Below are 27,994 nucleotides of genomic sequence, written 5' to 3'. Positions count from 1 at the left end.
TGAAGGTATTAAACTCTTATATTAAAGACAGAGGCAAGAGCTGGTACAAGATAAGGTTTATGACATACATTGCATATTAATGTGACTGTATCATATAATTGAATATTTCACTGTATTTTTTTTTCACTGTAAATTGCAACGGAGTACTACATAACTTAAAAGAAAATCTATATATTAGGAATATACTTTAAAATAAAAGATTCATTTTAAAACGAATCTGCATGATCGTGCAGACTACTCAGACCTTCAAATGTTCATCAGGTTGAAAATTGAAATCCAATGCAGCCAAACCGAATGGTACTTCACCCATCCGCTGTGTCTAGCAGAAATTTTCAGGTCAAACCATCTCTCACTTTCCACCGTCTCACAATTACTGCCGTTCCGGTTATTCTGTATCTTTAATCTTCCTGTCTCCCAGTTTAAAGAGAAATGGTGAATGTATCTTCTGTATCCTGACAGCGGTTTCTGTCTTTCAGCTCCTAACAGCAAGCATGGAGTTAATCTCCCAGATGAGGTTTCTGAGCTGGTCCATAATCATCTTCAGCTGTTGATTCTTCTGTTTGAGTTTCTGTGATAAAATCAAAAACAGTTTTTGAGCAGATGTATCAGTTACATGCAGTGTTTGAGAATATTAAGCTACAAACAGAGATGCCTTTGACAATAATCTTCAGTAATGTGATGGTCAGCTCTGTTTTAAAAATAATAGTGTTAGGGTTTTATTACAGTTGTTCTTGCTAATAGTATAGCTGAAATGACTATATACATTTCTTGTCTATATTACAGCTTTCTGCTCTTTAGATCAGTATAAGTGCAGTCACAATAGCACTGCTTTATGTAATATCAAATGGTTACAAATTAAATAAAGTAGTGACATCAAATATGATCTAATGCTTTCAAATCTCATAAATGGATAATAAGACACTAGCATGGATTTCACAAATTTGATTTCAATCATTGATTGATTTTACATTGATTTCAATCTTTGACATGACCTTACATAGTCAGTGTTAAATATATCAAGGTTATATTTCCACACAATGTTCTTTAAATTATGTAGGATGATCTTAAACAGTAAATCACAAAAAATGACTTAAAAGGCAATGTAATTGATACCAAGGATGTGTATTACATGACTGAAAGAGAATGAAAGGCAGTGCAGCTTTAGAAAATATGCTATTGAAGTCATGAAGCTTAACCTTGTTACATTTTTTTGTAACACTTTACTTGAAGGGGTGTTCATAAGACTGACATGACACATTTATAATCATGTCATGAACACGAAGGAGATTTTATGCACGTTTATGACAACTGTCATTAAGTTACATCGTTCAATTATGTCATTTTTAATGCAAAGATGACATTGTTTGAGATGTCTTTGTAATGACAACTAGACATAGACCAATACGTCATAAGTTAGCCCTACAAAAAGCTTAAACAGACAAACAGAACTCAAACATTTTACTGTGCAAAAAATGACTAGTTGAAACATTGTGCAATACTGCTGCTTCATTTTTATTTCAATTTTATTTTAAACAGAGTAGTAGCAACATTTTTAGTTAGTCAGCACAAAAATTCAAAATGAAATTTAAGGTGTAACTTTGGACAATTTAAAGTGCAAATTCAACCAGGTCCATGTTGGTAAGTTATCGGATCGGATTGTACTCCCCGACTTCTACAATATTAGATCCGGCCATTTTCGCCAATATCGGACTAATATCGATACTGAATATCAGATCGGGCCACCCCTAATAAAAACATCTCATTCTAAGGTAATAAAAACAATACAGTTCATTATGTAAGGTGAACCACCACTGATAATATAGTTATGTATATTACATAGCATTTCTGTCAAGAGATCCTTCTAAAAGTCCCACATTGCACAATTAACCCATAAAATGTTTATATTTGACCCAACAATGGGTTTAAACAACCCAGCATAGGTTAAAATACAACACAACATGTTCATCCCTTTTTGACCCAACCCTGAATTGAAAATAACTCAGCATTTTTTAAGGGCAGTTTAAAAATAGCTAAACTTCATTAAAAGAAGATTTTAAATATAAACTAAAGCCTCTTTTGTGGATATGTTTGTTGAAAAACTATTATAGCTGTAATTTAATATTTAAACAGTGCAGACAAGGTCAAGATGTTTAGGTGTTATTCAAGCAAAACAAAGATTTCTCTTTAAAGCATCTTTCTGTAAAATTCTTGATACTGTCGTAGTTCAGCATTTCACAAAACATTGACAAACAGAAAAACAGCTTAGTACAGTGATTAGTGTTCTGGTGTTAATCAAACTGACATCACGACAGTGCTGGGTAGAGCGCAGCATCAATAGAAGAATGTGCTTAATTCATCGCGCCTCATGACGATGCCCTCCTGGTCGTGGGTCGATTCACATTTCGCGTCTTTTGCGTGCTCAAGTTCGTTTTTTTAAATGTAGGTGCACGGTATGCGCGCTCATAAGGATAGCAACGTTCACGCGGTGTGACGCGCACGTCCGCACCGCATCGAGATATCCCTTACTACAGTTAGCACCAAATAGTAATAGTAAAAATGGTAAGTGTAGTAAAACCATGGTTTTGCGGATAGTAGTCAATACACCAAAAAAACATGTTTACTACACTTTTACCACAATAAAACCATGGTTAATTTTCGTAAGGGATAAACATTTCAACTTTCTAGAAGGCCGCAAGCCCACCGAAGGTTATGTGACAAGAACCAACAGATCGCGTTTTCCGCGCTGATTTAGACGTGAAATGTGAACCGCCCCTAACTGTGGGTTCACACCAGATGCGAGTTCAATGATTTGCGCTAGTAAATTACATACAAAGTCAATGCAAAGACGCGCTTAGACGCGTCCTCACGTGGGGCGATGCGAATGAGGCGGTATGGGCGCCGCGTTTGCCGCAAAAACACGCGCTATTCGCCTCAAATGCGTCTTTGCTCAATTTGAAAATATTCAACTCGAGCGAAAAATTCGCATGACACAAAGTTAAATACCGCGAGTAATCTATAGTGAGTAACGCGATGCTCCGCATTTGATGTGTACGTAGCATAACTCTGGGTTCACACCAGATGCGAGTTTAACGATTGTTTGCCGCAAAAACACGCACTATTCGCCTTAAACGCATCTTCGCCCAATTTGAAAATATTCAACTCGAGCAAAAAAATCGCATGACACGAAGTTAAATACCGTGAGTAATCTATAGTGAGTAACGCGATGCTCCGCATTTGATGTGTATGTAGCATAACTGTGGGTTCACACCAGACGCGAGTTTAACGATTTGCACGAGTAGATTACATACAAAGTCAATGCAAAGACGTGATCAGACGTGTCCTCGCGTGTGCCGATTCAAATGACGCTATATAGGCGGCGCGTTTGCCACGAAAACATGTGCTATTCGTCTTAAACGCTTATTCGCCCGAGTTGAAAATATTCAACTCGACCGAAAAATTTGCATGACACGAAGTTAAATCTCGTGAGTAATCTAGAGCGACTAAAGCAAAGCCCCGCGTTTGGTGTGTATGTAGCATAACTGTGGGTTCACATTAGACGTGAGTTTAACGATTTGCACGAGTAGATTACATACAAAGTCAATGCAAAGACGCATCCTCGCGTGGGGCGATGCGAATGACGCGATATGGGCAGTGCGTTTGCCGCAAAAACACACGCTATTCGCCTCAAACGCACGCATGACACAAAGTTGAATCTCACAAGTAATCTTGAGCAAGTAACGCAATGCCTTGCGTTTGCTGTGTACGTATCATAATAGTGCACCAGTTGTTTACTTGGCACAACTCAGTCTCTTTAAATACTAGTGTACAAGCTTTGTTACTGGCCATCTGTATCCCCATAAAGCCACAGTCAACCTATTTCAATTGAATATGCCACTTTCATTGGGACAATGCGCCGTGTCACAAAACATTTATCATCTCCACCTTGTTCTATTGTGGGAACAGCCTGTGACTTTAGCTTACTCCAGTGGCTACACAGCCACCTGATCTCAATCCAATACATCACCTTTGGGGTGAGCTGCCGTCTGTACGTGTAGCCTGTAAATCGGTGGAGGCCGTGTGATTGTATCGAGTCAACCTGGCCAGAAGCCTCCAAGGAATTCTTCAAGTATGGATTTCATAAATCTTTACCACAAAGCATTCAGGCAGTTCTGGAGGCGAAAATCTGATCTGCACTTTACATGTGCACCTAACATTGGATACTAAGATTCAGCGATACATTTAAATGTTATTATTTAGTTAAATCTGTAGTGGGGAGGTGCACAATTTGCACAATATTTGCCAGAACAGTACTGTACTATGGTAATAAGTGCGCTCGATGCTACATGGCTCCTTTCCGGATTGCTGATCAAATGCACTAAATCACCTTTGGAACAAACCTTAACAAACCCCCTTTGCTCAACGTGCGAGTCACGCTAGAAAAAACATCAGGCAGGATCAGCAGAAAGAGGCGATCCGACTGAGCTCTTGTCTAACACCATTAAGACACAATAAAGGTAGAGTATAAGTGAACAAGTCCCAGGTGGTATAAAGTAGCACCTGGAAAGATCACTACATTGATCGCTGTTTCTCCTGACAGGCAAGGCAGGGTCAACCTGGATCAAGACTGCTCGGGGAACAGCAACAGAAAGAGACCCGAGGCGAGCTTCGAGGACATTGAGAGCTACAATCTCACTTGTTTATGATGTTCACCACTACATATGTTAGATGTAATCCAGATGGCTTTCAACATTAGGTTTTAAGAAGTTACCAAAGATACGTGTCATTGCTAACCACTAGGAGTCAGTTTCAAAAATATGAAATACTTCTGCTAGTCCAAGCCCAAACTATTTACAATCTAGCCTTTTTAACGACTTGTAAATTAGGTTACAAAACTGTTTCCAGACACACACACTTAAGTTTTTTTTTTATGTTAAGTCCATCTAAGATTTAAGCACCACAAGTATGCACTTAATTCTGGCTATGTATGTGTTAAATAGTGATGACTATGAATGACTTACAGTGCTAGACACAATCAAACCTGTATATCACGACCTTGCTTTACCAATATGATACAGAACATATGTAGGGTTTGTTTGTAGTTTAGTGTCAATAAACATTTAAGTGGTTTTAGCAGAAGACAATCCGAATAGAGAAAACTTTGATACGGCGGCCAGTCAGTCGCAAACTCAAACATGGCATCTCATTTTACCTCTCCCTTCATCTGATTCTCTCATCGACTCGTGACAAGATCAAAGCAGCCGCACTCGATAATGCGTTCAGTGGGAAGAGTTTTTGATCAAATGCGGGCTTATTAAAATTCAGCTCTGTTCAAATTTGCTGTGTTTTAGACTCTGACTGACAGCTGGATGACGTTCGAACATCAGTGCACCATTTTACAAGCAGAAACGAGAGCTGTGTTTTTTACTTCAGTCAAAACTGTGAGAAACACAAATTACTCTCTTGAGTTTTCAGTAGATGAAAAAGTTTTAATAAAAGAGGGCTGATGAGATCCAAGAGTCAAATATCAGTTTCAACGTTATCATATTTCAAATAAGGTTTGGGTTATTATTGAAAATTCACAATATTTTTTATGATTTTGCAGGCTATATAAAATTAAAGGGACTTTAAGTTGACTTTAAAATGAAAATTCTGTTATCATTTACTCATCCTCATGTTGTTCTTAATCTTTATGAATTTCTTTTTTCTGATGAACACAAAAGAAAATATTTTGAGAAATTATGGTAAACACACAGCAGATAATGACCGTTTCCATAGTAGAAAAAAAACATTTGGAAGTATTGTGATAAATGATGAAGAAAATATTTTGATAAATGATTGTAAGCACACAGTTGACGGTACCAATTAAATTCCATCATATTTATTCCTACTATTGAAATGGTCACTATAGTATCTCCTCTGTGTTTACCATCATTTCTCAAAATATCTTCTTTTGTGTTCATCAGAAAAAAGAAATTCATACAGATTTAGAACAACATGAGGATGAGTAAATGATGACAGAACTTTAATTTTAAAGTTAACTATCCCTTTAAGGAGCATTTTAATGATTTAAAGGGATAGTTTAACCAAAAATTTAAATTCTGTCATCATTTATTTCTTTTTAATCTGTATGAGTTTCTTTATTCTGTTGAACAAAAAAAAAACAATATATTTTTATAAATGATGGTAAGCACACAGTTGACAGTACTTATTGACTTTCATATTATTTGTTTTCCTACTATGGAAGTCAATGGGTACCTTCACAATATATTCTATTGTGTTCAACAGAATAACAGATCAAACTCATCCAGATTAAAATAACATGAGGGCGAGTAAATGATGACAGAATCTTTATTATTTTTAGGGTAAAACAATGATTTTTATGCACTTTTTCATAGTTTTATACTTTTTCGATTATATTTTTATTAACCTTTTTAGGCTAATAAGTTTCTGATTTAGACATCTGTAACCAAACAGCATTTAACGTTTCCATTTAAATGAATCATGTTAAATAATTTTAATAAATTAAATTACACTGATACAAGGCTTTGTCTGTATCAACACTCTGCACATTTGAAACAATTTTTCAACAATGGCTTACTGTCAAAATGGTTCTTATGATTCAAACAACACTTAAACCATTTATTGTATACACAAAAAAAATGCTGTGCACTGGGTCTAAATTCGTTGAAAAGTCCTAACCGGGTCATGAGTTGCATGCGGTAAGTAAGACTTCTGTCTTATGTTGGAAATAGGCGCGTACATATTATAAAAATGACACCAACATGTAGTGAATCATAAGTTAAACAGTGTTGTATAGTGTTGCATGACTCGTGCTCGGTAGTAACTCCTCCTTCTTCATTTTTTCGTACGTTATCGGAAAGATTCGGTAAAGCTAATCTTTCTTTTATAAATCTGATTAAACTAAAGACTCTTCAGAGATATAAAGGATGTCATACTACTCTATAGGTACTCCAGATTAACATCAGAAATGCAGAAACAGCGTGTGTTATGTGAGCTTTAAAGAGCACCTATTTTTTAATTACTAAAAACGTTATTTTGTGTATTTGGTATAAAACTTTTTTTTTTTTAAACGTTGTGTCCCGGATTGGCCAGCTAATCTGTATGTTGTGACTGGCCTGAATACCTCTGACGTCAGCTGGAAATGTGACGCTCCTTACCATGTTTGAAAGATTGGCTCATAATGCATTGCTAACAGGAGTTAACTTACAGGCTATGAGTCCAAGTGGGAAGAATTATGATAATGTCGTTCTTGTCTACATCACCAATTCCAGGAAGTAAACTGTTGCCTACAATCCGTGTGTTTGTTGTAGTCCAAGAAAAGAGATTTACGTTGAAGAGGATAACTCGTGTCATCGTTTACTTTGGGGTATGTACCTTTTGCATATCGTTAACATGTACTAATACACACTTACACACCAAATGTAAAATCATGAATCGGACCATAGGTGCTCTTTAACCTACTATTTAAACCCAAAACTGGGTCGTTTTAACCATTTTCTGGGTTCATTGTTTTTTGACCCAGTGCTGGGTTGAAAGTAATTCAGCATTTTTAGAGTGTTAAAGTTAAAAACATCAAGATAAAAAATATCATTACAGCTGAAATATACACTGAGATGAATATACTGTATGAGGAGCTCATATGCAAAAGCCTCTAAATGCCATGGGATGATGATTTAACTGAATGCTCTAGGCACATATTATATGTCCATCAAATACTTTCGCTTAAAATCCCGGCCTCACGTCGTTAAGAAATACAGATTTGTTTCCATTAAGAGTCTGATAAAATGTGCTCATTTACTATTTACAAGAAAACATGTCAGACACACATAGGGTTTTGCATCTGAGCTCTTCATAAATTTTTCTCTATATTGCAAAATACGAGTACGGGCTGATCAAAGTACGGCACATTTAAGGAGACAGATGAGGAAAAACAGTAAGATAAAAAATGTGAAAAGGTCTGCAGAACAAGCCTTCATTATAAAGCTGTCTGACCTTGGATGCCACATGGCTAATCCGCCTCGTCTCTCCCGACTCGTTTCAACATTTCTGCTCGCTCGGATTGAACAGGAATTATGTGTGTATATGTCTGGGAGTGATATAAGGGGATTATAGTGACTGAAGAGCAGGGAGGAGTATACCTTATTCTAATCCAGGTGACATCATACCATTCCTGATGCAAGGATTCAGGCACCTGTCACAAAAGACTTCTTCTTTCTGAATTGGCACAGACTTTGACTATTCAGTAGAGGAAATAATGTGGACGGAGGGTTCTTTTGGCATTTACGCCACTGCAGAACTGAACTAGCTTCATCAGCTGTTTATTTTGATCAAAGCTAAGGCCAGATGGCCTGCTGTGTGTTATATGAGAGGACTGCTGATGGCAAGAATGTAGCAAATTTTCGAGTGACAGAAGTCTATTGTATTATTACACAACTACCCCTCAAAAACTTTCCTTTATTAAAGAAAGCATTTGTATGATTAAGCAAAAACATGATATGTTTTCTAAGCTAGCAGGCACCATAAAAAAATCTATATTTTTTATATGTTATTAGGAGTGTAAGTGTGTACGTGAAATGTTAACGTATTGAAGGTTGTCTTCATTGATTACTGCTTTGCTACATACCATTTTTCAATCTTTCAAACCCAAACCGCTGTTAGCCTGGGCTATTGATCGTGCTGTTATTGTTACTCTGTTTAAAGTGCTTGTATCAACCCTCCATGACCATTTCCTGCCCACTCTCCCTGCCACTATAAACACGCTTGTACGTATGTAGGCCGTCTAACGCATTAACATAAACCTAGCCGGTTTCAAATGATTTGCAAATTATCCCCTTCCCTCTTTCAAATCTCTTATTATTTCTTGTTCCACCAGAGCAATTCATAAACAAAAACCTAAACTCAATTAAACACATAATGTTCAGGTTGAAAAGTTCATCAGATCTTCAAAGCGGAGCTAAACGGTGCGCCGTGTGCGAGCGGTACAGCTGGGGAAGTGGGGGAGGACAGGTTGATGAAGGTATAAAACAAAGAGGAACCAAAGCTCATCACATTGCGATGAGACTAAGACGCCAATTGAGGGATGAAATCTCATCAGATCAGAGGTGAAAGATGTTGTTGAATTGAAGAGCAGGACGGATGATGGAACGATGATAGCTGACGTCATTTCTTGTTATCAGTATTGTACCACGGCTCATTGAAATGCTTGATTCTGATTGGCCAGTCGCAAAATTTGCAGGTTTGTTATTTACACTCAAAACTAATAACATGATGCTGCAAATCATTTGAGAATATTACACAAAAATGAAATATAAATGTCTTTTACTAACATATATGACATTATATTTACAAATGATTACACCAAATAGTGTGTTTGTGACATTTGAACGTCTTGAATTTTTCTTAAAGCTAAAAATAAATGAGTTTTCATTGCGGAAGGTTTGCATTCGTTAAAAATTATCTATTCGAATATTTCACATTAATATATAATATAAAAGAGGTATAGCCGTGTGTGAGATAATGTACAGGCAGCCGGCTGTAAAAATAAAATAAGAAATAAGCCCCTTCAGTGTGATACAAGACCCTCTGCTTAGCGTCAGGTTCTGATCACACTTTCGGTGTGATAATTTCTGCAATAACAACTGGCTGTCTATACATTATGCCTTACTTACTATATAACTATATATAAAGTGCCATTAATGAATATCAGACTTCAGTCTCAGACTTCGGTTCTTTGTAATATCATTGAAATATAATTATGCGTTAAGGCTTCATGATATTGAAGAATGAGATATGCAATACCTTTTCTAAATAATGTGAAATGTGAAATGACAATGCTTTAAGTTTTGTGAAATTAGTTTAAATTATAATAAAATATATTTTTTAAAGAAACATACAGTACTGTGCAAAAGTCTTAGGCCACCACCACCAGACTTAAGTTTTAATGTCCATCCATATTTATTTTTACAATCTATTTTATTAAACGATTAGTCCAGATAAAAAAATCCAGATAATTTACTCACCACCATGTCATCCAAAATGTTGATGTCTTTCTTTGTTCAGTCGAGAAGAAATTATGTTTTTTGAGGAAACATTCCAGGATTTTTCTCATTTTAATGGACTTTAATGGACCCCAAAACGTAACAGTTTTAATGCAGTTTAAAATTGCAGTTTCAAAGGACTCGATCCCAAACGAGGCATAAGGGTCTTATCTAGCAAAACGATTGTCACCCTTGGCAAGAAAAATAAAAAATATGCACTTCTAAACCACAACTTCTCTTCTTCCTCCGACTGTGTGACGAGCCAATTGTGTAATGACGTCGAAAGGTCACGTGTATGAAATGCACATTTGCAGACCATTTAAAACAATAAACTGACACAAAGACATTAATTAGTATCTTTCGATATACAACAACGTCGGATTGGTCCTCTTTTTCCACACTTGTAAACACTGGGGCGGAGTTTCGATACGTCATCCGTGACCTCTTGACGTGATGATGTATTACATGAGGTCGCGCTGGCGCATCACAGGACCGGAAGAAAACAAGTTGTTGTAGTTTAAAAGTGCATATTTTTATTTTTCTTGCCAAAAATGACAATCGTTTCGCTAGATAAGACCCTTATGCCTCGTTTGGGATTATTTAGAGTCCTTTGAAACTGCGTTGAAAACTGTTAAGTATTTGGGTCCATTAAAGTCCATTAAATTGAGAAAAATCCTGTAATGTTTTCCTCAAAAAACATAATTTCTTCTCAACTGAACAAAGAAAGACATCAACATTTTGGATGACATGGTGGTGAGTAAATTATCTGAATTTTTTTTTAAAGAAAACTGACTAATCCTTTCAGATACCAACAGAAAATACAGGAAATATGTACAAAAAAATTTAATTAAAATTTTTAGGACTAAATGTCTTTTTTTGGCATCGTCTGTGTTTAGTGTTACCTCTCTTGGCAAACACATCTTGAGCGTTTTTTAGCAGAATGAAGTAAAAATATTAATTTCTTTAAAATCAAGTCGAAGGGGAGTTTATCCCTAAAAACTTGACACATCAGTTTACATTTTTATACAGTTTTTAATACTATACACATTTCCTGTATTTTCTGGATGTATTCTATTAAAGAGACTGAGAAACAATTATATATGATCACTATAACATTGCAAAAACAACAAATATAATTCTGGCATGGTGGTCTAAGACTTTTGCACAGTACTGTAAGTGTTTCACATTTTTCCTAGAAAAAAAATCATCAGTCTCTCTGTTTCAGCAGACTCTCTGCTATCTGCATCAACCTTAAAGGTGCAGTGTGTAAATTTTAGCGGCATCTAGTGGTAAGGCTGCAAATTGCAACCAATGGCTTAATCCACTGCTCACCCCTCGCTTTTGAAACACATAGAAAAGCTACAGTAGCCCCCAACAGATAAACATGTCATTGTTGGAGACAACTTAGTAAAAAAATTGTCCGTTAAGGGCTTCTCTAAAAAAAATGGCGGCTTAAAATGGTGACTTCCATGTAAGGGGACCCTCTGTGTATGTAGATAAAAAGGTCTCGTTCTAAGTTAATAAACACATAACGGTTCATTATTACAGGGGTTTATACACCCCTGATAATATCGTTTTGTATATTATTTTGCATTTTTGTCAAGAGATCCTTCTAAAAATTACACACTGTACCTTTAAAGATTTAAAAATAATTTCGATACATCTTGCAGCCCTATTATGCATGATCAATGCAATTTAATGAGTGATTACTCTACAGGTTAATCTTCCCAGAATCAACTGGAACTAAATACAACATTTCTTTAAATTTACAAAAAATCAAACCAATGATCCAATGCTTTACCAAAAGTGGTCCCTTAATATATGACAAATGGTTGAAGTGCTTTGTCCCAAATAATGTAACTAATGCATACTTGAAAGCTTGTAATGGAGAAAACATTATTTTTATTCTTTTCTTTTTTTTTAATAATACAGACTCACTGATGAATCATCCACAATAAACCTAGAAGATAAATAAGTTTTCTTTAAAGGACAGATCTAGTGATTCCCAATCAGGCACGTCTTTCCTTCTTTTTACAGCGAACTCTTTCATCTCCTCTCAGACTGTCAGGGGCTTATTACATCTGGCTTCAATGAGTGCTTCCCAGGCAGCATAAGGAGGAGATGAGCATAGAAATCTTTCAGAGAAAGTGTGGCAGTAATTCCATTTTAAAGCCGAGAGAGAGAGAGAGAGAGAGAGAGAGAGAGAGAGAGAGAGAGAGAGAGAGAGAGAGAGAGAGAGAGAGAGAGAGAGAGAGAGAGAGATGTCATTTTAGCCTTTCGGTCGTATGGAAGAAAAACTTTAGGTTTGCCTGAGAAGACAAAAATGTTTGTTTTAAAAATAAATCTCATTCCCTCACGGGCAGCAAGCCAAAAAGGGCATATCCAAAAGCAGTGCAAGTTCATATTTAGATACGGAGAGTGAATCTTTATCATTTGATGACTGATATTCTAAAGAACATCCAGTGGCTGTGACTAAACTTTAAAGGTGAAGCGTGAAATTTATGTGCCACTTGAAGAATCAGAAAAATGTAAAAAATGAATGACATTTTCAAACACTCCATCTTACTTTAGTCGGAAAAACATACAGCTCCACAACATGTAAGTACATTTTAAACGACACTGTTCTCACTTAAACGGATACTCCAGACAAATATCAAAATTACCTAATGATTTACTCACCTGTAAGCAATCCAAGATACACATGTCTATCTTCTTTCAGATGCGCACATTTAGAGTTATTTTAGTAAATGTCATTGCTTTTCCAAGCCTGGCCTTATAATGCTAGAACACTGCAAAAAATGCCTTTCTTACTTAGTATTTTTGTCTTGTTTTCAGTAGAAATTAAATTAAGATGCTTTTTCTTGCAAAATGACCTAAGAAAATAAGTCCGGTTTATAGACAAAAATATACAATTTAAGTAAATTTAAAATTAAAACAAGCAAAACTGCCAATTTTTGCAACAAAAAAAATCTCACCCTTTTTTCTTAAACACTTAATTTAAGCAAAATTTTCTCATCACATTGGCAGATAATTTTGCTTGTTTAAAGCACAAATTTACTTAAATTCCTTATTGTATTATTCCTATTGTCTTATTGTTTCCTTAGTTCATTTTGCTCATCAAGAAAATACTTGATTTAAGAATTTTTAGATATTTCTACTAAAAACAAGACAAAAATCATAAGAAAGTCATTTTTTGCAGTGAAAACATGGATCAGGAAACAAATTCTGACTTTAAACACCCCTAAAGTGCATTCATCCTTCACAGAGGTAATCCACACGACACCAATGGCTTAATAAAGTTCTTTTGCAGGTAATCCATGCGATTTTGTAAGAAAAATATCCATATTTTTAACTTTATTTTTTAACTTTTTCTCACAATATCACATCAATAACCCAGAAAAGACCTTTATTAACCCCTTGGAGCCATGTGGATTACTTCTGTGAAGAATGGGTTCACTTTTTTGGGCTTTAAAGTCAGAAGTTGTTACCTGATCCCTGTTGTCTTTCATTATAAGCTTGGAAAAGCAAAGATATTTACCAAAAAAACTCCAAATGTGTTAGTCTGAAAGATCATGTACATATGTATCACGGATTCCTTGACGTAATTTTGATATTTGGCTGGAGTGTCGCTTTAAAGAGCACCTATTGTCTGATTCACATTTTTACGTTTCCTTTGGTGTGTAAGTGTGTATAAGTACATGTTAACAGTATGCAAATGGTACAAACCCCAAAGTAAACAATGACCCGAGTTATCGTCTCCAATGTAAATCTCTTTTCTTGGACTACAACAAACACACGGAGTGTTGGCAACAGTTTACTTCCTGGGATTGGTGACGTAGACAAGATCGACATTATCATAATTCCTCCCGCTTGGACTCACAGCCTGTAAGTTAACTCCTGTTAGCAACCGAATCTTTCAAACATGGTAAGGAACGTCACATTTTCGGCTGACGTCAGAGATATTTAGGCCAATCACAACATACAGATGGGACACAGTGCTTTTCAAATCTGTGCGTTTAGTAAAAGAGTGAATCTATGTGTTTTTAACCATAAATCACGCAAACACATCGTATTATACCAAATACACAATTTTTTTTCCGTTTTCATAAACTTTATTTTTTAGCAATTAAATAGGTGCTCTTTAAATATGTTCATAGTCACACGGCTAAAATAACTGGTCACTGTGTTCCACTTACAGCAGATAAAATATCCTTTTCATTAACTGGAGTTTAAAACAACATTATAATAAAAGTGGCTTTAATTTGCTGTTGAAATGCAATCGTTACTTAAAAAAAAACTTAATTATTCGTACACATAGCAGGAAAACAAACAGCAATTCCGAAGAGCAACCGGCGCGAAACATTGTCTATTTTCAGCGTGCCCCGAGCAAGCCGGGCCTTCCTCCCTGACCCCCCGTGTACCAATTAAAAAGGCTCTAGTCGGCAAAGCCGTTCTAATGGATGACATATGAACTATCTAACCACGTGGAGAATTGAGTGCCTCCCGTGAGCAGGCGTGCCATCCTCATGTGCGTATGCAGACTACAAACCCTCCTCATTATGGGTTCTGGGTGTTTGTTTATTCGGAGGAGAGGCCCCTCAGCCCCATCCCTGTTTCAGAGATAACAGAAAGTGCTCGTACCTCTGCTACCGCTGAGGGTATCTATCCTATTTGAAATTACAAACATTCACATTTCTCACTTTCTCATTTGAATAAAGAGGACAGACGGGGTAATTAACAGGGTATTAAAAAACAGTCAAGGAGAGGAGAAAGAAAGCGAGAGAGAAGGCGAAAGAAAAGAGTAGTGGAGAATAAATGAGAGCAGCCATCTCTCCAAGGCCTTCTTAATGGGCTGTGACAGGAATTTATTAACAGTTAGAGCAGTATTCAATCAAAGCGTTTCCCTGGATGAATTGACAGCGCGTCGAATACAGTGGACCTTTGGATGGCCTCACACATCTGTGGAGCCCCGAGGGACCAGACTCGTATAAGAGTCAAAAAAGGAGCGGGGGGTCGACAGGCTCGGAGGTGGTACGGTAAATTGTACTCCAGTGTCGGTCGATGCATATTTCACCCTTGTGCTTGTTTACGTCGATGGCCTTTTCACATGCTAGGCAATTTGTGCTGTTGCTTTCACCCTAAATTGCATAGAAATTTAGTGGATTCATTTCTGGGACACCAAAATACCCAGTTCATTCCACCTCAGAGATTTGGCTTCAGCAGCAAACGAAGGTAAAACAAGGTAGGCTAATAAAAGCTATAATAAAACGCTCCAGAACTCGTACAAGATGTATGATTATAGATCAGTCAAAGTGATGAAGGCCACTCTCTTGCGCTACAGATTGCAGGGCTATTATTCAGCCGGGCCCTGACAAACATAATTACCCCAATCGACAGATAACAAGAGCGGCGTGATCATTCAGAGACAGGACGTCCCATAAAACAGTGGGGTATTACCATACTTACGCAATACATCTCTCCAAAACTTCACCAATGGGAGGAGCTCCAACATCCATGAATTCAGTAAATCAAGCCTGAGCACCACTGATGGCACTCAATCAACAGGTCAGTGGAATGACTCTATTATAATGCGAAACCCATCTTACAATCTGATGAGTCAGACAGCCAGCATTGTGTTTCAACAAACTGACCTGATAGCTAATTTTCAATCATCTACGGCCTCATTACTTTCACCACTCTGTCCATTTCTGTCTATCTGTCTGTTCAATCATCCATTCAGTACTGAGAGATTCTTCAATCAGGGGAATATTTCTGTACGCGGTATGGTTTTTAATCAATCTTTTTTTTTAAACTAATTCAAAAGATTTAAAAGGTAGATTAATATGGCTTTATTTATTTTTTATTGTGTGTGGTAATTGCGTTTCCAAATTTTAAGAGTATATAGGCTCGTCATCTATGCAGAGTTTTAACTTTTAATCTATAAAATCAGGGACATTTAAAGGAACAGTATGTAGGATTGTGGCCAAAACTGGTACTGCAATCACACAACTGGTGGCCAATACACAACATGACAACATAAACATCAGTTGAGGGCTGCAACTCCAATTTTTAAATGACAATGTACTGGCCGGACCACTGTTGTGAGTGATATAATTATTTGAAATGAAAATGATTTCTTAATGTCTAGTGACATATCAGGGCCATTTTATGATTAATTTATATAAATTTCTTACATACTGTTCCTTTCACTTTTTTCTAAAAACTACAGTTTTGATTTTTCGGGGGAAAAAAGAGTTGCAATTAGTATTTAGAAATGTTAAATTCAATTCTTTAAAATTGACATCAATTTCTGTTTCTGTTGTACACACTAAAAAAGGTGAGAATATTGCCCCTGGCTTTTCATAATGTACACCTTTGTACCTAAAGAGTAGAGAGCCACCGATAAATAGTTTAAAACAGTCGATAGTCATGTGCGATATATCCTGTCAATCACAAAAGGAAACAATAGAAATGCGATGAACTTAAAGTAAAACACCACCGTTTTTTAATTTTTTACTATGTTCTTACCGCAAATTAGACAAATTAATACATACCTATCTTTTTTTCAGTGCGTGCACTTAATCTTTGTACAGCGCATCGTGAATATGTTAGCATTTAGCCTAGCCCCATTCATTCCTTAGGATCCAAACAGGGATAAATTCAGAAGCCACCAAACACTTCCATGTTTTATTTAAAGACTGTTACATGAGTAGTTACACGAGTAAGTATAGTGGCACAAAATAAAACGTAAAGTCAGGTGCTGTTTCTTAATACAGCGCAAGCTCACTTTTACTTCATACAACGCGAGCTACACGTTTATTCAGACGATCTTCTGACCAGCCGACCAGCTTGGTTAAAAGCACGGAAGCAAAAACGTTTTTATTTTGTTAATAACAAATAATCGTAATATTCAATATCCCTGAAGACTCAATTCATTTTGTTAATTGATATTTTGACATTTAAATATGTTTTACTATTTAAAAGCTGCATAAATTTTTTTAAGGCTTAAAATATCTGAATCAAAATATTATATTAGTAAAACTCAAGTAGTGTGTGGCTTTTGCACTTTTAAAAGTACAGTTCTACAGGTGAATACCCTAATTTAGTGCCTTATTTAGCTATAATGCGTGAAAACATCAATTTTATCCGATTAGTCGATTAATCGCAAAAATAAACGTCTGATTAATCGATTAAGAAAATAATAATTAGTTGCAGCTCTACTATATTGTATATAGTTGTATTGTATATGTATTGTATATAAGGGCACTTTAACAGTTTTTAAATAGAAAATGAAACATCTTACATTTGTTAAACGTAATGTTCAATATTAATGGTCATTACATGAATAAATTACATTAAGAAAATGTAATCATCAGAATTTAGTTAATACAAGTACATTTAACCACCAAATGTATCGGTATAGGAAGATATCAGTCTGAATAATCGTTTATCGGTATCGGAAATTTTTTATATCTGTGCATAAGTTAATATTAGTACCTCAGAGGTACATATTGGTAACAAATGTATATGTATCTGTATCTAAATGGTACATATTAAGACTTTTTTAAAGGGTACTATCCCATTGACAGCTAAGGACCATTTTTCTCACAGTGTAGGGCACTTTATTAGCTGCGCAAAAGATTGGGGGTTCAATCCGAACAACAAATGTTAATCATACGCAACAGCAAATATCTACACCATCACACACATTATTCCAACATGAAGGTTAATCAAGGCCATATTCGCACCTTTTTTCCAATTGATAAATGTTGTAACCTGTACAAAACAGAGGCTTCATTTTTCAAGATTTCAAGAAGTCAAAACTGTCTCTAATTGAAGAATCACCTTACTATAAACATTGCTTCAACAACGCTCCCTCTCCTGTTCTTGAACACACTATAAAGATTCAATCTGTATTCATCTATCCATCCATCTACTGTACTTGATTTCTCTATAGATCCATAAGTAAGATTCTGTGTGCATGCATATAAACAGTCCATCAATCCCTCCATTACTCCTGTAATCCGCCACACCGGGGTCCATATTGATTCGTCCCATGTCTTGGAGTACAGCTGGCTGCTACCACACAGGCAGATGCTGCAGAGCAGTATCACATCTGCTTCCCATATTTTGATACAACCCTGACCTCCCCTGAGTTTGACATTCTTCATTCCCCAGCATGGTCTCCTCTTCCAGCTTGTTATTTGCAGCTGGCCGGTAAAACCTCCAGGGCCCTTGTCGCACAAGCATTTCCTTGCCGCCTGCCTTTCGCGAGCACGCTGCGATATTTAATATGCCCGACTCGATGGCAGGGGTGACATCGTTTTGATTCCATTGCGAGAACTCAAAAAACTGGTCTGGAGCCATCAGGTCAGTTTTAAAATACCACGACTTCATTATAAGTGTGAAAGCTGCAGATATCTCTGTAATGTGTTTCATGTTTTTTACTGTTCTAACCTTATTAACTTCCAGTACTTCTCTTCTCTCTTCACTAGTTGCACGCATCTGATTGGCCACACGGTCATCCAGTTTAGAGCTGTCATCTTCGACGTAAGGAATAAGTTGCTGAAAGACAGAAAAACATGCAAACAATCAATACCAAGCTTTTGACGGCTTCAGTTGTTTCGCATTAATTTAATTGAAAAAAACAGTGATGTCATTATAGAGGTTTAAACTTTAAAGATGATGAAAATAACTTTTTAATACTACACATTAAAGGGACACTGCACTTTTTTTGGAAAATATGCTCATTTTCCAGCTCGCCTAGAGTTAAACATTTGATTTTTACCGTTTTAAAATCCATTCAGCTGATCACTTTTAGCATAGCTTAGCACAATCCATTGAATCTGATTAGACCATTAGCATCGCACTAAAAATTAACCAAAGAGTTTTGATATATTTCCTATTTAAAACTTGACTCTTCTGTAGTTACATTGTGTACTAAGACGATGGAAAATTAAAAGTTGAGATTTTCTAGGCTGATATGGCTAGGAACTATACTCTCATTCTGGCGTAATAATCAAGGACTTTGCTGCCGTAACACCGCCTCCTGCAGCCATGCCACAGCAGCAAAGTCCTTGATTATTACGCCAGAATGAGTACACGATGTAACTACAGAAGAGTCAAGCTCCAAATAGGAAAAATATCAAAACTCTTCGGCCACTTTTGAGTGCGATGCCAATGGTCCAATCAGATTCAGTGGATTATGCTAAGCTGTGCTGGGGGTGCTAGCGCCAGACCCGGGGATCGGCTGAATGGATTCCAGGAAGGTGGAGATCAGGTGTTTGGCTCTAGGGGAGCTGGAAAGTGAGCATGTTTGCAAAAGAGTGGAGTGTCCCTTTAAATGTCCTTATAACCTGACAAAATTCACTGTAGCTGTGTCTGCTTTAGGCTTCATAAAAAATAAAAACAATCAGGAGTGCAACCTGATCATTTTTAGGCAATCAGAAACTCTCTCTGCCTGACACTTATTTTATGTAAAAAAATAGCTGAAACTGCTTACAGCACTTTAACCAGAAACAACAATCTAAAACTTTTTTCATTCAAAATACTTATACTACATTATAATATGCAACAAATAGTATTGCATGGTCCCCCTAGGATACGCTTGCTCAGTGCCTTGCTCAACGGCAGAATGATGATTTAGGTTCATAGGCACAGCAATTCTCCACTTCATGAATTGCCACCCTTTTGGGGTATAAACCGCCAACCTTTATATTACTTTTAACTAGGGGTGTCCTCGACTAAGGATTTACATATTCGAATCAGAATTGTAGAATCTTTCCATAGTCGACCGATAGTCGAATCATCTATGTGTGTGTGCATGGGTTGGGAGGGGGCCAGACCAGGTACAAATTGGTAACTTTTATTTTCTTTCACAAGCAGCACACATAAACAACTTTCTTTTAAAGTGACCAAAACTGTCTTTCAAGTGATGAACGAAGACAAAACTGACAATTCATTTATATATTTATTTTTTTAAGGTAAAATATATAGACAACATTTGTTTATTTATTCCTCATAACATTTTAAAGCCACGATCTACAGAAGATCACACAAAAATACATTTTGATAACTAAACCCAAAAAAAAAATAAGAAAGGTGATTCTGCCTTGGAAACCCCGGCTACAATTATAGTGTTTTTATTTCAATTTGGAGATATAACGCGTCAAAGCAATCATGACCAAAAAAAACCCGACAAATGAGAAATGACAAATAATTTGTGATTGTGACTGTAAATGATAAAAACTAATCTTTATTTACAATTCATTAAACGTTAATTTATAACATGAAAAACACTGAAATGAATGATTTTATAGACATACGCGTTATTATTTAGCACAGAAATACCTGCTTGCTTGCTCTGACTTTGATCATCTCTGTATTCACTTTAGATACAGAAAGACCGGATGATATTATTTATTTCAGGAATCTCTTTGCTATCATTTGAAAGTGAACACCAACCATAATATTAAATCACAAGAAAGACATTCGTGTCAGGCAGAAATAGGTTCGGTGCAGATAGTTTCCGTTTCATCACCGAAATTGTAAAAAACGGCTTACCTGTTTTGTAGTTTAACTTTTGACAAGATAACCAAAATGTATGATAAATACATTTTAAAAACTTATACCCGTCGAAAAACATCCGTTTTTTAATGTTTAGTTTGATGAACTCCTAAATATGAGACGCAGATCAGCCCGTTCGGCTAAATTACATGCGCAAGCATGGCCAGGCAGCACGCAATAGCGCAACATCGATACAACGAAAAGCTATCCCAAATTTACAGACTTAAATTAAATCAGAATTTACGTTTATAATAGATACATTTTTTAAATAAAATAAGGTCAGAAGTAACAAAGTGCAGAACAAATATGCAAAATGCCTCAAGTGCACAGAAACAAAACACAAGCCAAACAGTTAAATCAGATAACCCAGAGTGATTTATAAATAAAATAAAATAAATTATTAAAAGAATAGAAAAGTATAGCCATAATATAATTGCCAGCTTTGTCTTTTAAATGTAGAAACAAAGAGGCAATGGCTTATTAACGAAGAAACCTCCGTGTAGTCCGGTCACAGGGGATGTTGGATTTATTAACGCATTTTAAAAATATTTATTGAAAGCTGTTACTTCACATACTATTTGCAGGATTATAATAATATGCTGTATATTAATATATTGTGAGAAAGCTGTTATATGTGAAATCAGATAATGTGTGCACCCATATACGGCCAAAATTGAATGATCCTTATTTTATAACACATCTGCGACGATTCGACTGTGAGATTGGTAGTCGAATCAGGCTTCTCCTATCGATGCATCGAATCTTCGACTATTCGGGGTCACCCCTACTTTTAACACAAGCCAGAGGGCATTGCTAAACTAGTTCAAGAAATGACTCAATGATTTTTTTATGGAGTTCAGTTCTAGTTCAATAAGGTACCTTGCAACCCGCACCAATAAATACAAGCATCAGACAGTAGAGTAGTTTGCTTATTTGCTTGCCACAGGCAACTTGGTTTCTTTTTGAAAAAAGTGTTTGTAAACAGAAAGATAAATTCTGATAACATTTTGGACACACCTGAAGATTAAGATTTAAAGGGGCCATGGCATGAAAATCTGACTTTTTCCATGTTTAAGTGCTATGATTGGGTCCCCAGTGCTTCTATCAACGTAGAAAATTTGAAAAAGATCAACCCAGTAACTTAGTTTTTATAAACCATTCTCTACAAGCACATTAAAAAATAGATCGTTGAAATTTGGCTCTCCTTATGATGTCATAAGGAGCTCTTATTATAATAATACCACCCCTTAATCTGCACTATCCACTGCCATTTAGTGCAGAGAAAAGCACATTTGAGTTTTAATTGCAACAAACCACCATCATTGCATTTAAGCTCATTTGCATTTAAAGGACACACCCAAAACGGCACATTTTTGCACACACCTACAAAGTGGCAATTTTAACATGCTATAATAAATTATTTATATGTTATTTTGAACTAAAACTTCACATTTGTGGTCTGGGGACACCAAATCATTAGAAGCAAAGCTTGTGCCATGGCCCCTTTAATATTAAGCTATGCCATATCCAACATATTTTGTTAAAATAAAAGAGCAGTTGACAAAAACAACAATGGTCGACTAAATATAATTTTGTGCAAATATATAAATTGTGCAATTGTCTCTCAACTATAAAAAAGCTTAAGAGATGAGATTGTAAGATTGTAACATCCTGGTAAATCTGCAGTGAATTGAATGTTGCATAATTAAAAACCTTTTATTAAAAGCCTTTACAGAGAAACACAAAACAGCATCTTAGGAGATTTAAGGTCAACACATCTGCCATTACATGTATTTGGTCCAAAAAACAAATTGCAACCTTTGGTTTTAAATGAAGTTGACTGAATAGTCTGAGCCCTTCAACAGCATTGGACAGGGTCCATATAAAGCAGTTCACCAGAACCTTCAAATAAATCTCTTCAAATGAACCTTTCATATGATTTTTTTGTCTTCAAGACAATTACTCGAATATGTCTACCAACAAATGCTGTCTTATCCTTAAAGTGCTCCATTCTTATTGTGTTCCATCATTCTTGACCTTGCTAGACAAACCGTGGATCTGCTGGCAACAGATCATGGTTTAACATCACAGTGACACCTGCTGGTGTTTTGGAGGAATTAGCATGCGGTGAAGAAAAACACCCATATTTCTGCACTGGAAGGAAAAATCCATTATGTATGAGTTTTGCAATAGCAGCCGTGACAAATGCTTTCCAATACTGAAGACAGCTTTATTTAAATGGTATACCTATTATTATTAAAAGATATTTGCTGCTTTATTCATTTGATTTTTTAATTCCATAAACATCCAAGAACAAACTACTTATGGACTGGCAAACCGTTTCACAAGCTAATGATATTTGTGTCATTAATTATTACTGGGTGCTAGCTTGTTCCTGAAACAATAATAAGCTGGAAGTAAATAACATGCTACCACAATTTTATCACTAATATCTTATTAGATCTTTCATGCAGAACACACATACAGTACATCTGTAAAAAAAAAAGAATCAATGCACGGTCTAAAATGATGTATCATTTAAGCAAGCAACAGAAAAATCTGAATTCGACATAATCACTGAAATTTTGTGGTTCTGTGGTTTCAACAACAGACCCTGCAGGCTGCAGGCGGTTACATGCCAGCTGAGAAAAAGGAAGAAGGAAAATTTGATCATATGAAACGCCAGGGAAAGAAAAAGAAAAGCCCCTGGCAGATTTTTCAAGGAAGTGAATGCAGTAAACCACAGGCACCGCAAAGAGAAAGAGCGAAGACACAAGCTGCAAGATTGAATTAATTAGCTTTTCGCTCTTTAGATCCGACAAATTCCAGAAGAAAACATGAACAAAATACGATCCCAGAGCCAAACTCACATCGAGTTTCCAAGGAAGTACCCACCTGTTGGCAAGTAAGAGCCAGCTAGTTAATATAATGCACATAACACATTACTCAAGGGCCGGGCACTGAAAGACGGATGCCGCCTGCCAGCTGACTGAAATAAACGATTCTGCTCAGTTCCCTGAGTTGATTACTTTGAGGGAACTGAGGTGGATGGAAAAACTGAGATGGTAAATGAAATGACACGGCTATTTCACTTTCCTCGTGCAGGAAATTCCACTGTTGGGATCCTGTGATTGCCTGCTTTGGAAAATGCTGACAAAAGGGAATTTGCCAGCTGTTCATTACCAAGCTCTGGAGCTAATGTGCGATGTGATGAGGTAATGCCATTACTGCACTTCCTGTTCGGGAAGGCGCTACAAGTAACCCTGAAATCAGTGAAGGAACTGCCAAAATAACTATCCGTTGAACGCAGGGACTTTTTCTGCTAATGAGAAGGAAGAACTTGAATCTTCAGTTCTCTAGGCTGTTGTTAATACAGCAGATCTAATGACTTTGTTCCACTGCTGTGAGAAAAGCTTGCACGAAATTTGAATGGTTTGACGACTCAACAGACCAATTGTAGCCTCAATTCGATTCAAAATAAACGGTGGCAAGAAATTTAGAGTTGTTTACTGTATTTGAACACACTGTCTGCAATGTTTTGGCACCTGATCCAATAAAGGAATATGCAAATCAAGCAAGGTGCAAACAGTGCTGCATGCAAATTGCTTCTAATGATTAAGGCACAGTCTATAAAAAGCATCACATGTTTGTGCTGAAAACAATGACTATGACTTAAATATGACAGGTGCGGTGCTAAACCAGTGCATACTGTATAGCAAACTGGACTGAGGATGATTAAGAGCTGTGCGCAAGTTATTTTAGACCAAGGTTTTAATCTACACATCACACGCGTTTAAAAAGTTAGCTCACCCAATATTTGCTGTTACTTTATGCGGCATTCGGCCATCCATCCATGACATTGTTCCTTAAGTAGAAGAGTAAATAGATTTTTTAGCTAGCTTGCCTGAGGGTAAGTAAATAAAAAGCAAATTTTGTATTACTGGGTGACCTAATGCTTTTTGCATGCTAAATGTACAAATACATTCCCAATTGTACATGTTCCCAAGCTTATTTTTGACGTAAATGTGGTCGCCGCCCTCTTCTAGCTTTCTGGTGAGCCACTACAGCTAATGGTAGTCATATTGCGAGAGACACAAGTGTGCCGTTTTGACTGGCTTTTTAATGTTTATTATGAAATCCAGGAAGACCGGCATAACAAGCACAAGAGCCGAATGTGTATGTTGGGCATGTGCACCCTTGTCTGTCCATATCCATCCAGTAAAACTTTTCATAGACACTGCCAGTGAACAATAAATACAATAATTGTTAAAAAAAACAACTAATATTATGCTGATAAAAATATTCTGATTTAGCTGATTTATTTATTCTGTAACTATCATTACAAACATGCGATTATATTACAGAATATATACTGCTTGTTTATAATAGTTCGTAATGTGTTTGCGTGTACTTTTGTTATGTTTTAAATGATTTTTTTTAAAATAAACAAATAATTTCATAAGATCATGCGTTATTATGCTACTGCATAATAATATTTTCATTAAACTAAAACAATACTGAATACATGTAGTAGTTTAATATGTTTATTATGGTTTGATCAAATAACTTATGTGTCCCCATAAAAACTCGAAAAAATTGTCGTTTAAAAAAAAACTCACACCAGAGGGACAGTTGTGAAGTCTTGGTATATACAAACACTCGACTGACTTTCCCATTGTAAAGATACTGATATGCCCCTATGCTTTTATATTTGCGCATTGAAGACCTGTCACCCTTGAGCAACAACATGAAATTATTGAATATATCTTCATATGAAATATCAGGCCACCTCTTAAAGGCGGAGTCCACGATGTTTGAAAGCCAATGTTGATATTTGAAATCACCCAAACAAACACGTCCCTACCCCAATAGAATCTGGACCTTCTGTTGATAGACCCGCCTTACACATACGCAACCCGGCATTTGATTTGATTTGATTGGCTATAAGTGTGTTTTGGTAGTCGGCCCGTCTCCTTTTCCAATGCGTTTTTTAAACATCGTGGACTCCGCCTTTAATTTCATCCACCCACTGGGTCATCCATGGCAGGTGTAATAAATATTTACCATAAGTGTTTAAATCCTGTTTTATGCATGCTCCCACAACACTGTTTTCTACCGGCTGGCTGAAACGAAAATATCACTTCCGCGTTCGAAAAGAAGGTGGCTACATTCTATACATACTTCCAATCACAGCTCAATTAAAAAAAATACATTTTCTTTCTGTGGGTTGCTCGCTCTCAGATGCCACAGAAGTACTTTTGAGAAGTAAGAAAAACATGTGAGTTCTTGAGCTTTTCCTACAAATGCAATCAATAAAAGTTTTGGGTGAAGGTGAGTCCGTGAGAATCTGAGTTTGACTACATCACTTCAATGCTAATGTGAGCCCAAAATGGGGGAGGATGTTTCCTCAACTGCAACTTGAAAGGAATGATAAAATATGCTCGGGAGCTAGATTTCACAATGCGCACTAATTAAAAGTTTGTAGGCAAACACGTGTTGTGAATGGGGAAAATTCCCTGATGAACAAGATCAAATAAACCAACTTCTGACTCCACAAGCTGTACTTTTAAAAATGAAATACACTCAAATGAACAGAAGAATGGACCTTGCCTGGGTTTTAGGACTACATAACATTTCTATTCGTCTGAAATATTTAAATCTTTAATTTTATACTTTTATTGTTTGTAATACTTTTATTCATTTAAATTAATATCTATCCAGGTCATACAAAAATAGAAGGAAAATGAAATAAATAAATAAATCACCTCAAAAGTGAAACTTGAATGACTTTCCTCAGTGAAATTTTCATTTTTGGATAAACTATCCCTTTTAAACTGAAACTCGACTTCTTATTAAAAACAAAATGTAAAAACAGGGTTTACAGAGAGAGTGAATCTTACCTCAGGAGGTATGGGGTCAAGACCAGCGCAATTCTCATTGCATTTGTCATAAACGAGACGTAGCTTCCGGAAAAGTACGGCGAGCATCCGCAAGTGTTCCTGCAGTTTTCCTAACCGGTCCTGATGAGTGTTAGGATGATAGGTCACTCCATTCGGGAGCTTAGTGGGAAGATAAGGACAAAGAGATCAGATCAGCAGAATAAGTGTTAAGAACTGTAGATGGAATAAACTTACTTGCATGTTCCTTAGAAGCTGAAAGATCTCCATGGTTCGTAAGACGATGTCCTGCACCGTCTCCTGCCCGATCCGGCATAGTGAGGCTGTGTTCACATCCCGTGCAGCCTGAGCCTGTTGCCCAGGAAACGGGGCCAGAGGAGGGGTTGTCATGGGGACAGTTGGATGCAGGCACTGATGGCTACTAAATAGGACTTCGGGGCATGCCTGTCAAAACTACAGTATATACATATACATATGGAACAAAATATTGTGTTAAATAAATCATACTGTACACGTGCAAAAACACCATTTTAATCTTATCTTTATTAAACCATACAAAAACAATATTTTGCAAAAACAATATTTAAATCATATCTTTATTAAACCTTACAACGTGCATATAAAACAATATGCAATTAATAGACATATATAAACATGCAGTATTGGTACTGTGGAAGGATGTTTATTATGTAGCTTTACATTGAGCTACTGTCATAAAACCTTGAATGTCTAACGCAGTAACGTGAATAAAATCTATCAGGCATAGATAGGTATGTGGTATAAACACAAACGTTGTTTATTTAGTGCAAAAAATGCTAATTGTATCAACCGCTGTAACATAAGAGACGTTTAAATACCTTTTGCACTTTGTTAGTCTTGTTGACAAGACGTCATTTTTCCGTGCTGCGAGTGTGATCTCGTCTGAGACGGTCATCGCGAGAGTTTACAGTCATCGTGCTACGTAAGCTAACCTATACCCATTGGCCCATTGCAAACTGCGAATGACATCTAGGTATCGCGAGAGCGCGTCGAGAATAGTACTTTTAAATTGCTCTCGCGGTAGTTCAATGTCATATCTGGATTGTTCTGCGCAGGCCCATGAAGTCGAACAAACCAGTGAACAAAGTGAAATCAATCTTTAATTGTTTTCTTATTTTTGCTTTACTTTTTGATACCTTACATAAAACTTAAATGCATTTACTTTAAATATTTGATGCAACAAACTTAAATTTTCTAAAAATGGTTAATATTAAACTAAACAAGCAGTTTAAAGCGAAGTAATTTTTGTAGATTTGGGAGTAGCGCGCCATCTAGCGTACACCATAGTTTGCACATGTTAGTAAGAATGTCTCAAAATGCATAATACGAAATAATCATAATAATAATCATGTTTTGATAAAAGAGTCATTTCGTTTTAGAACCAAATTCTTCATATAGAGACTTGATGTATCTCCATTGAGTTAACCACTTTCA

At 36.3% G+C, this 27,994-nt stretch overlaps 1 protein-coding gene across 1 annotated transcript; it reads right to left on the bottom strand.

The window, feature by feature from the left end:
• Positions 1 to 39: 39 nt before the first annotated feature.
• med30 (mediator complex subunit 30) lies at positions 40 to 27,507 on the bottom strand. Its single transcript, XM_055220448.2, has 5 exons — positions 27,379 to 27,507; positions 26,759 to 26,974; positions 26,525 to 26,683; positions 18,516 to 18,623; positions 40 to 568 (listed from the first exon to the last, which is right to left on the bottom strand). The coding sequence occupies exons 2-5, from the start codon at positions 26,909 to 26,911 to the stop codon at positions 473 to 475; spliced, it is 516 nt and encodes a 171-aa protein (XP_055076423.1). The 5' UTR covers positions 26,912 to 26,974; positions 27,379 to 27,507; the 3' UTR covers positions 40 to 472.
• Between the last annotated feature and the right edge of the window lie 487 nt (positions 27,508 to 27,994).

The sequence above is a fragment of the Misgurnus anguillicaudatus genome, chromosome 20 (assembly GCF_027580225.2).
Source record: "Misgurnus anguillicaudatus chromosome 20, ASM2758022v2, whole genome shotgun sequence".
Lineage (NCBI taxonomy): Eukaryota > Metazoa > Chordata > Actinopteri > Cypriniformes > Cobitidae > Misgurnus > Misgurnus anguillicaudatus.
The sequence above is the reverse complement of the archived record's forward strand: the minus strand, read 5'-3'. Positions and strand labels throughout refer to the sequence as shown.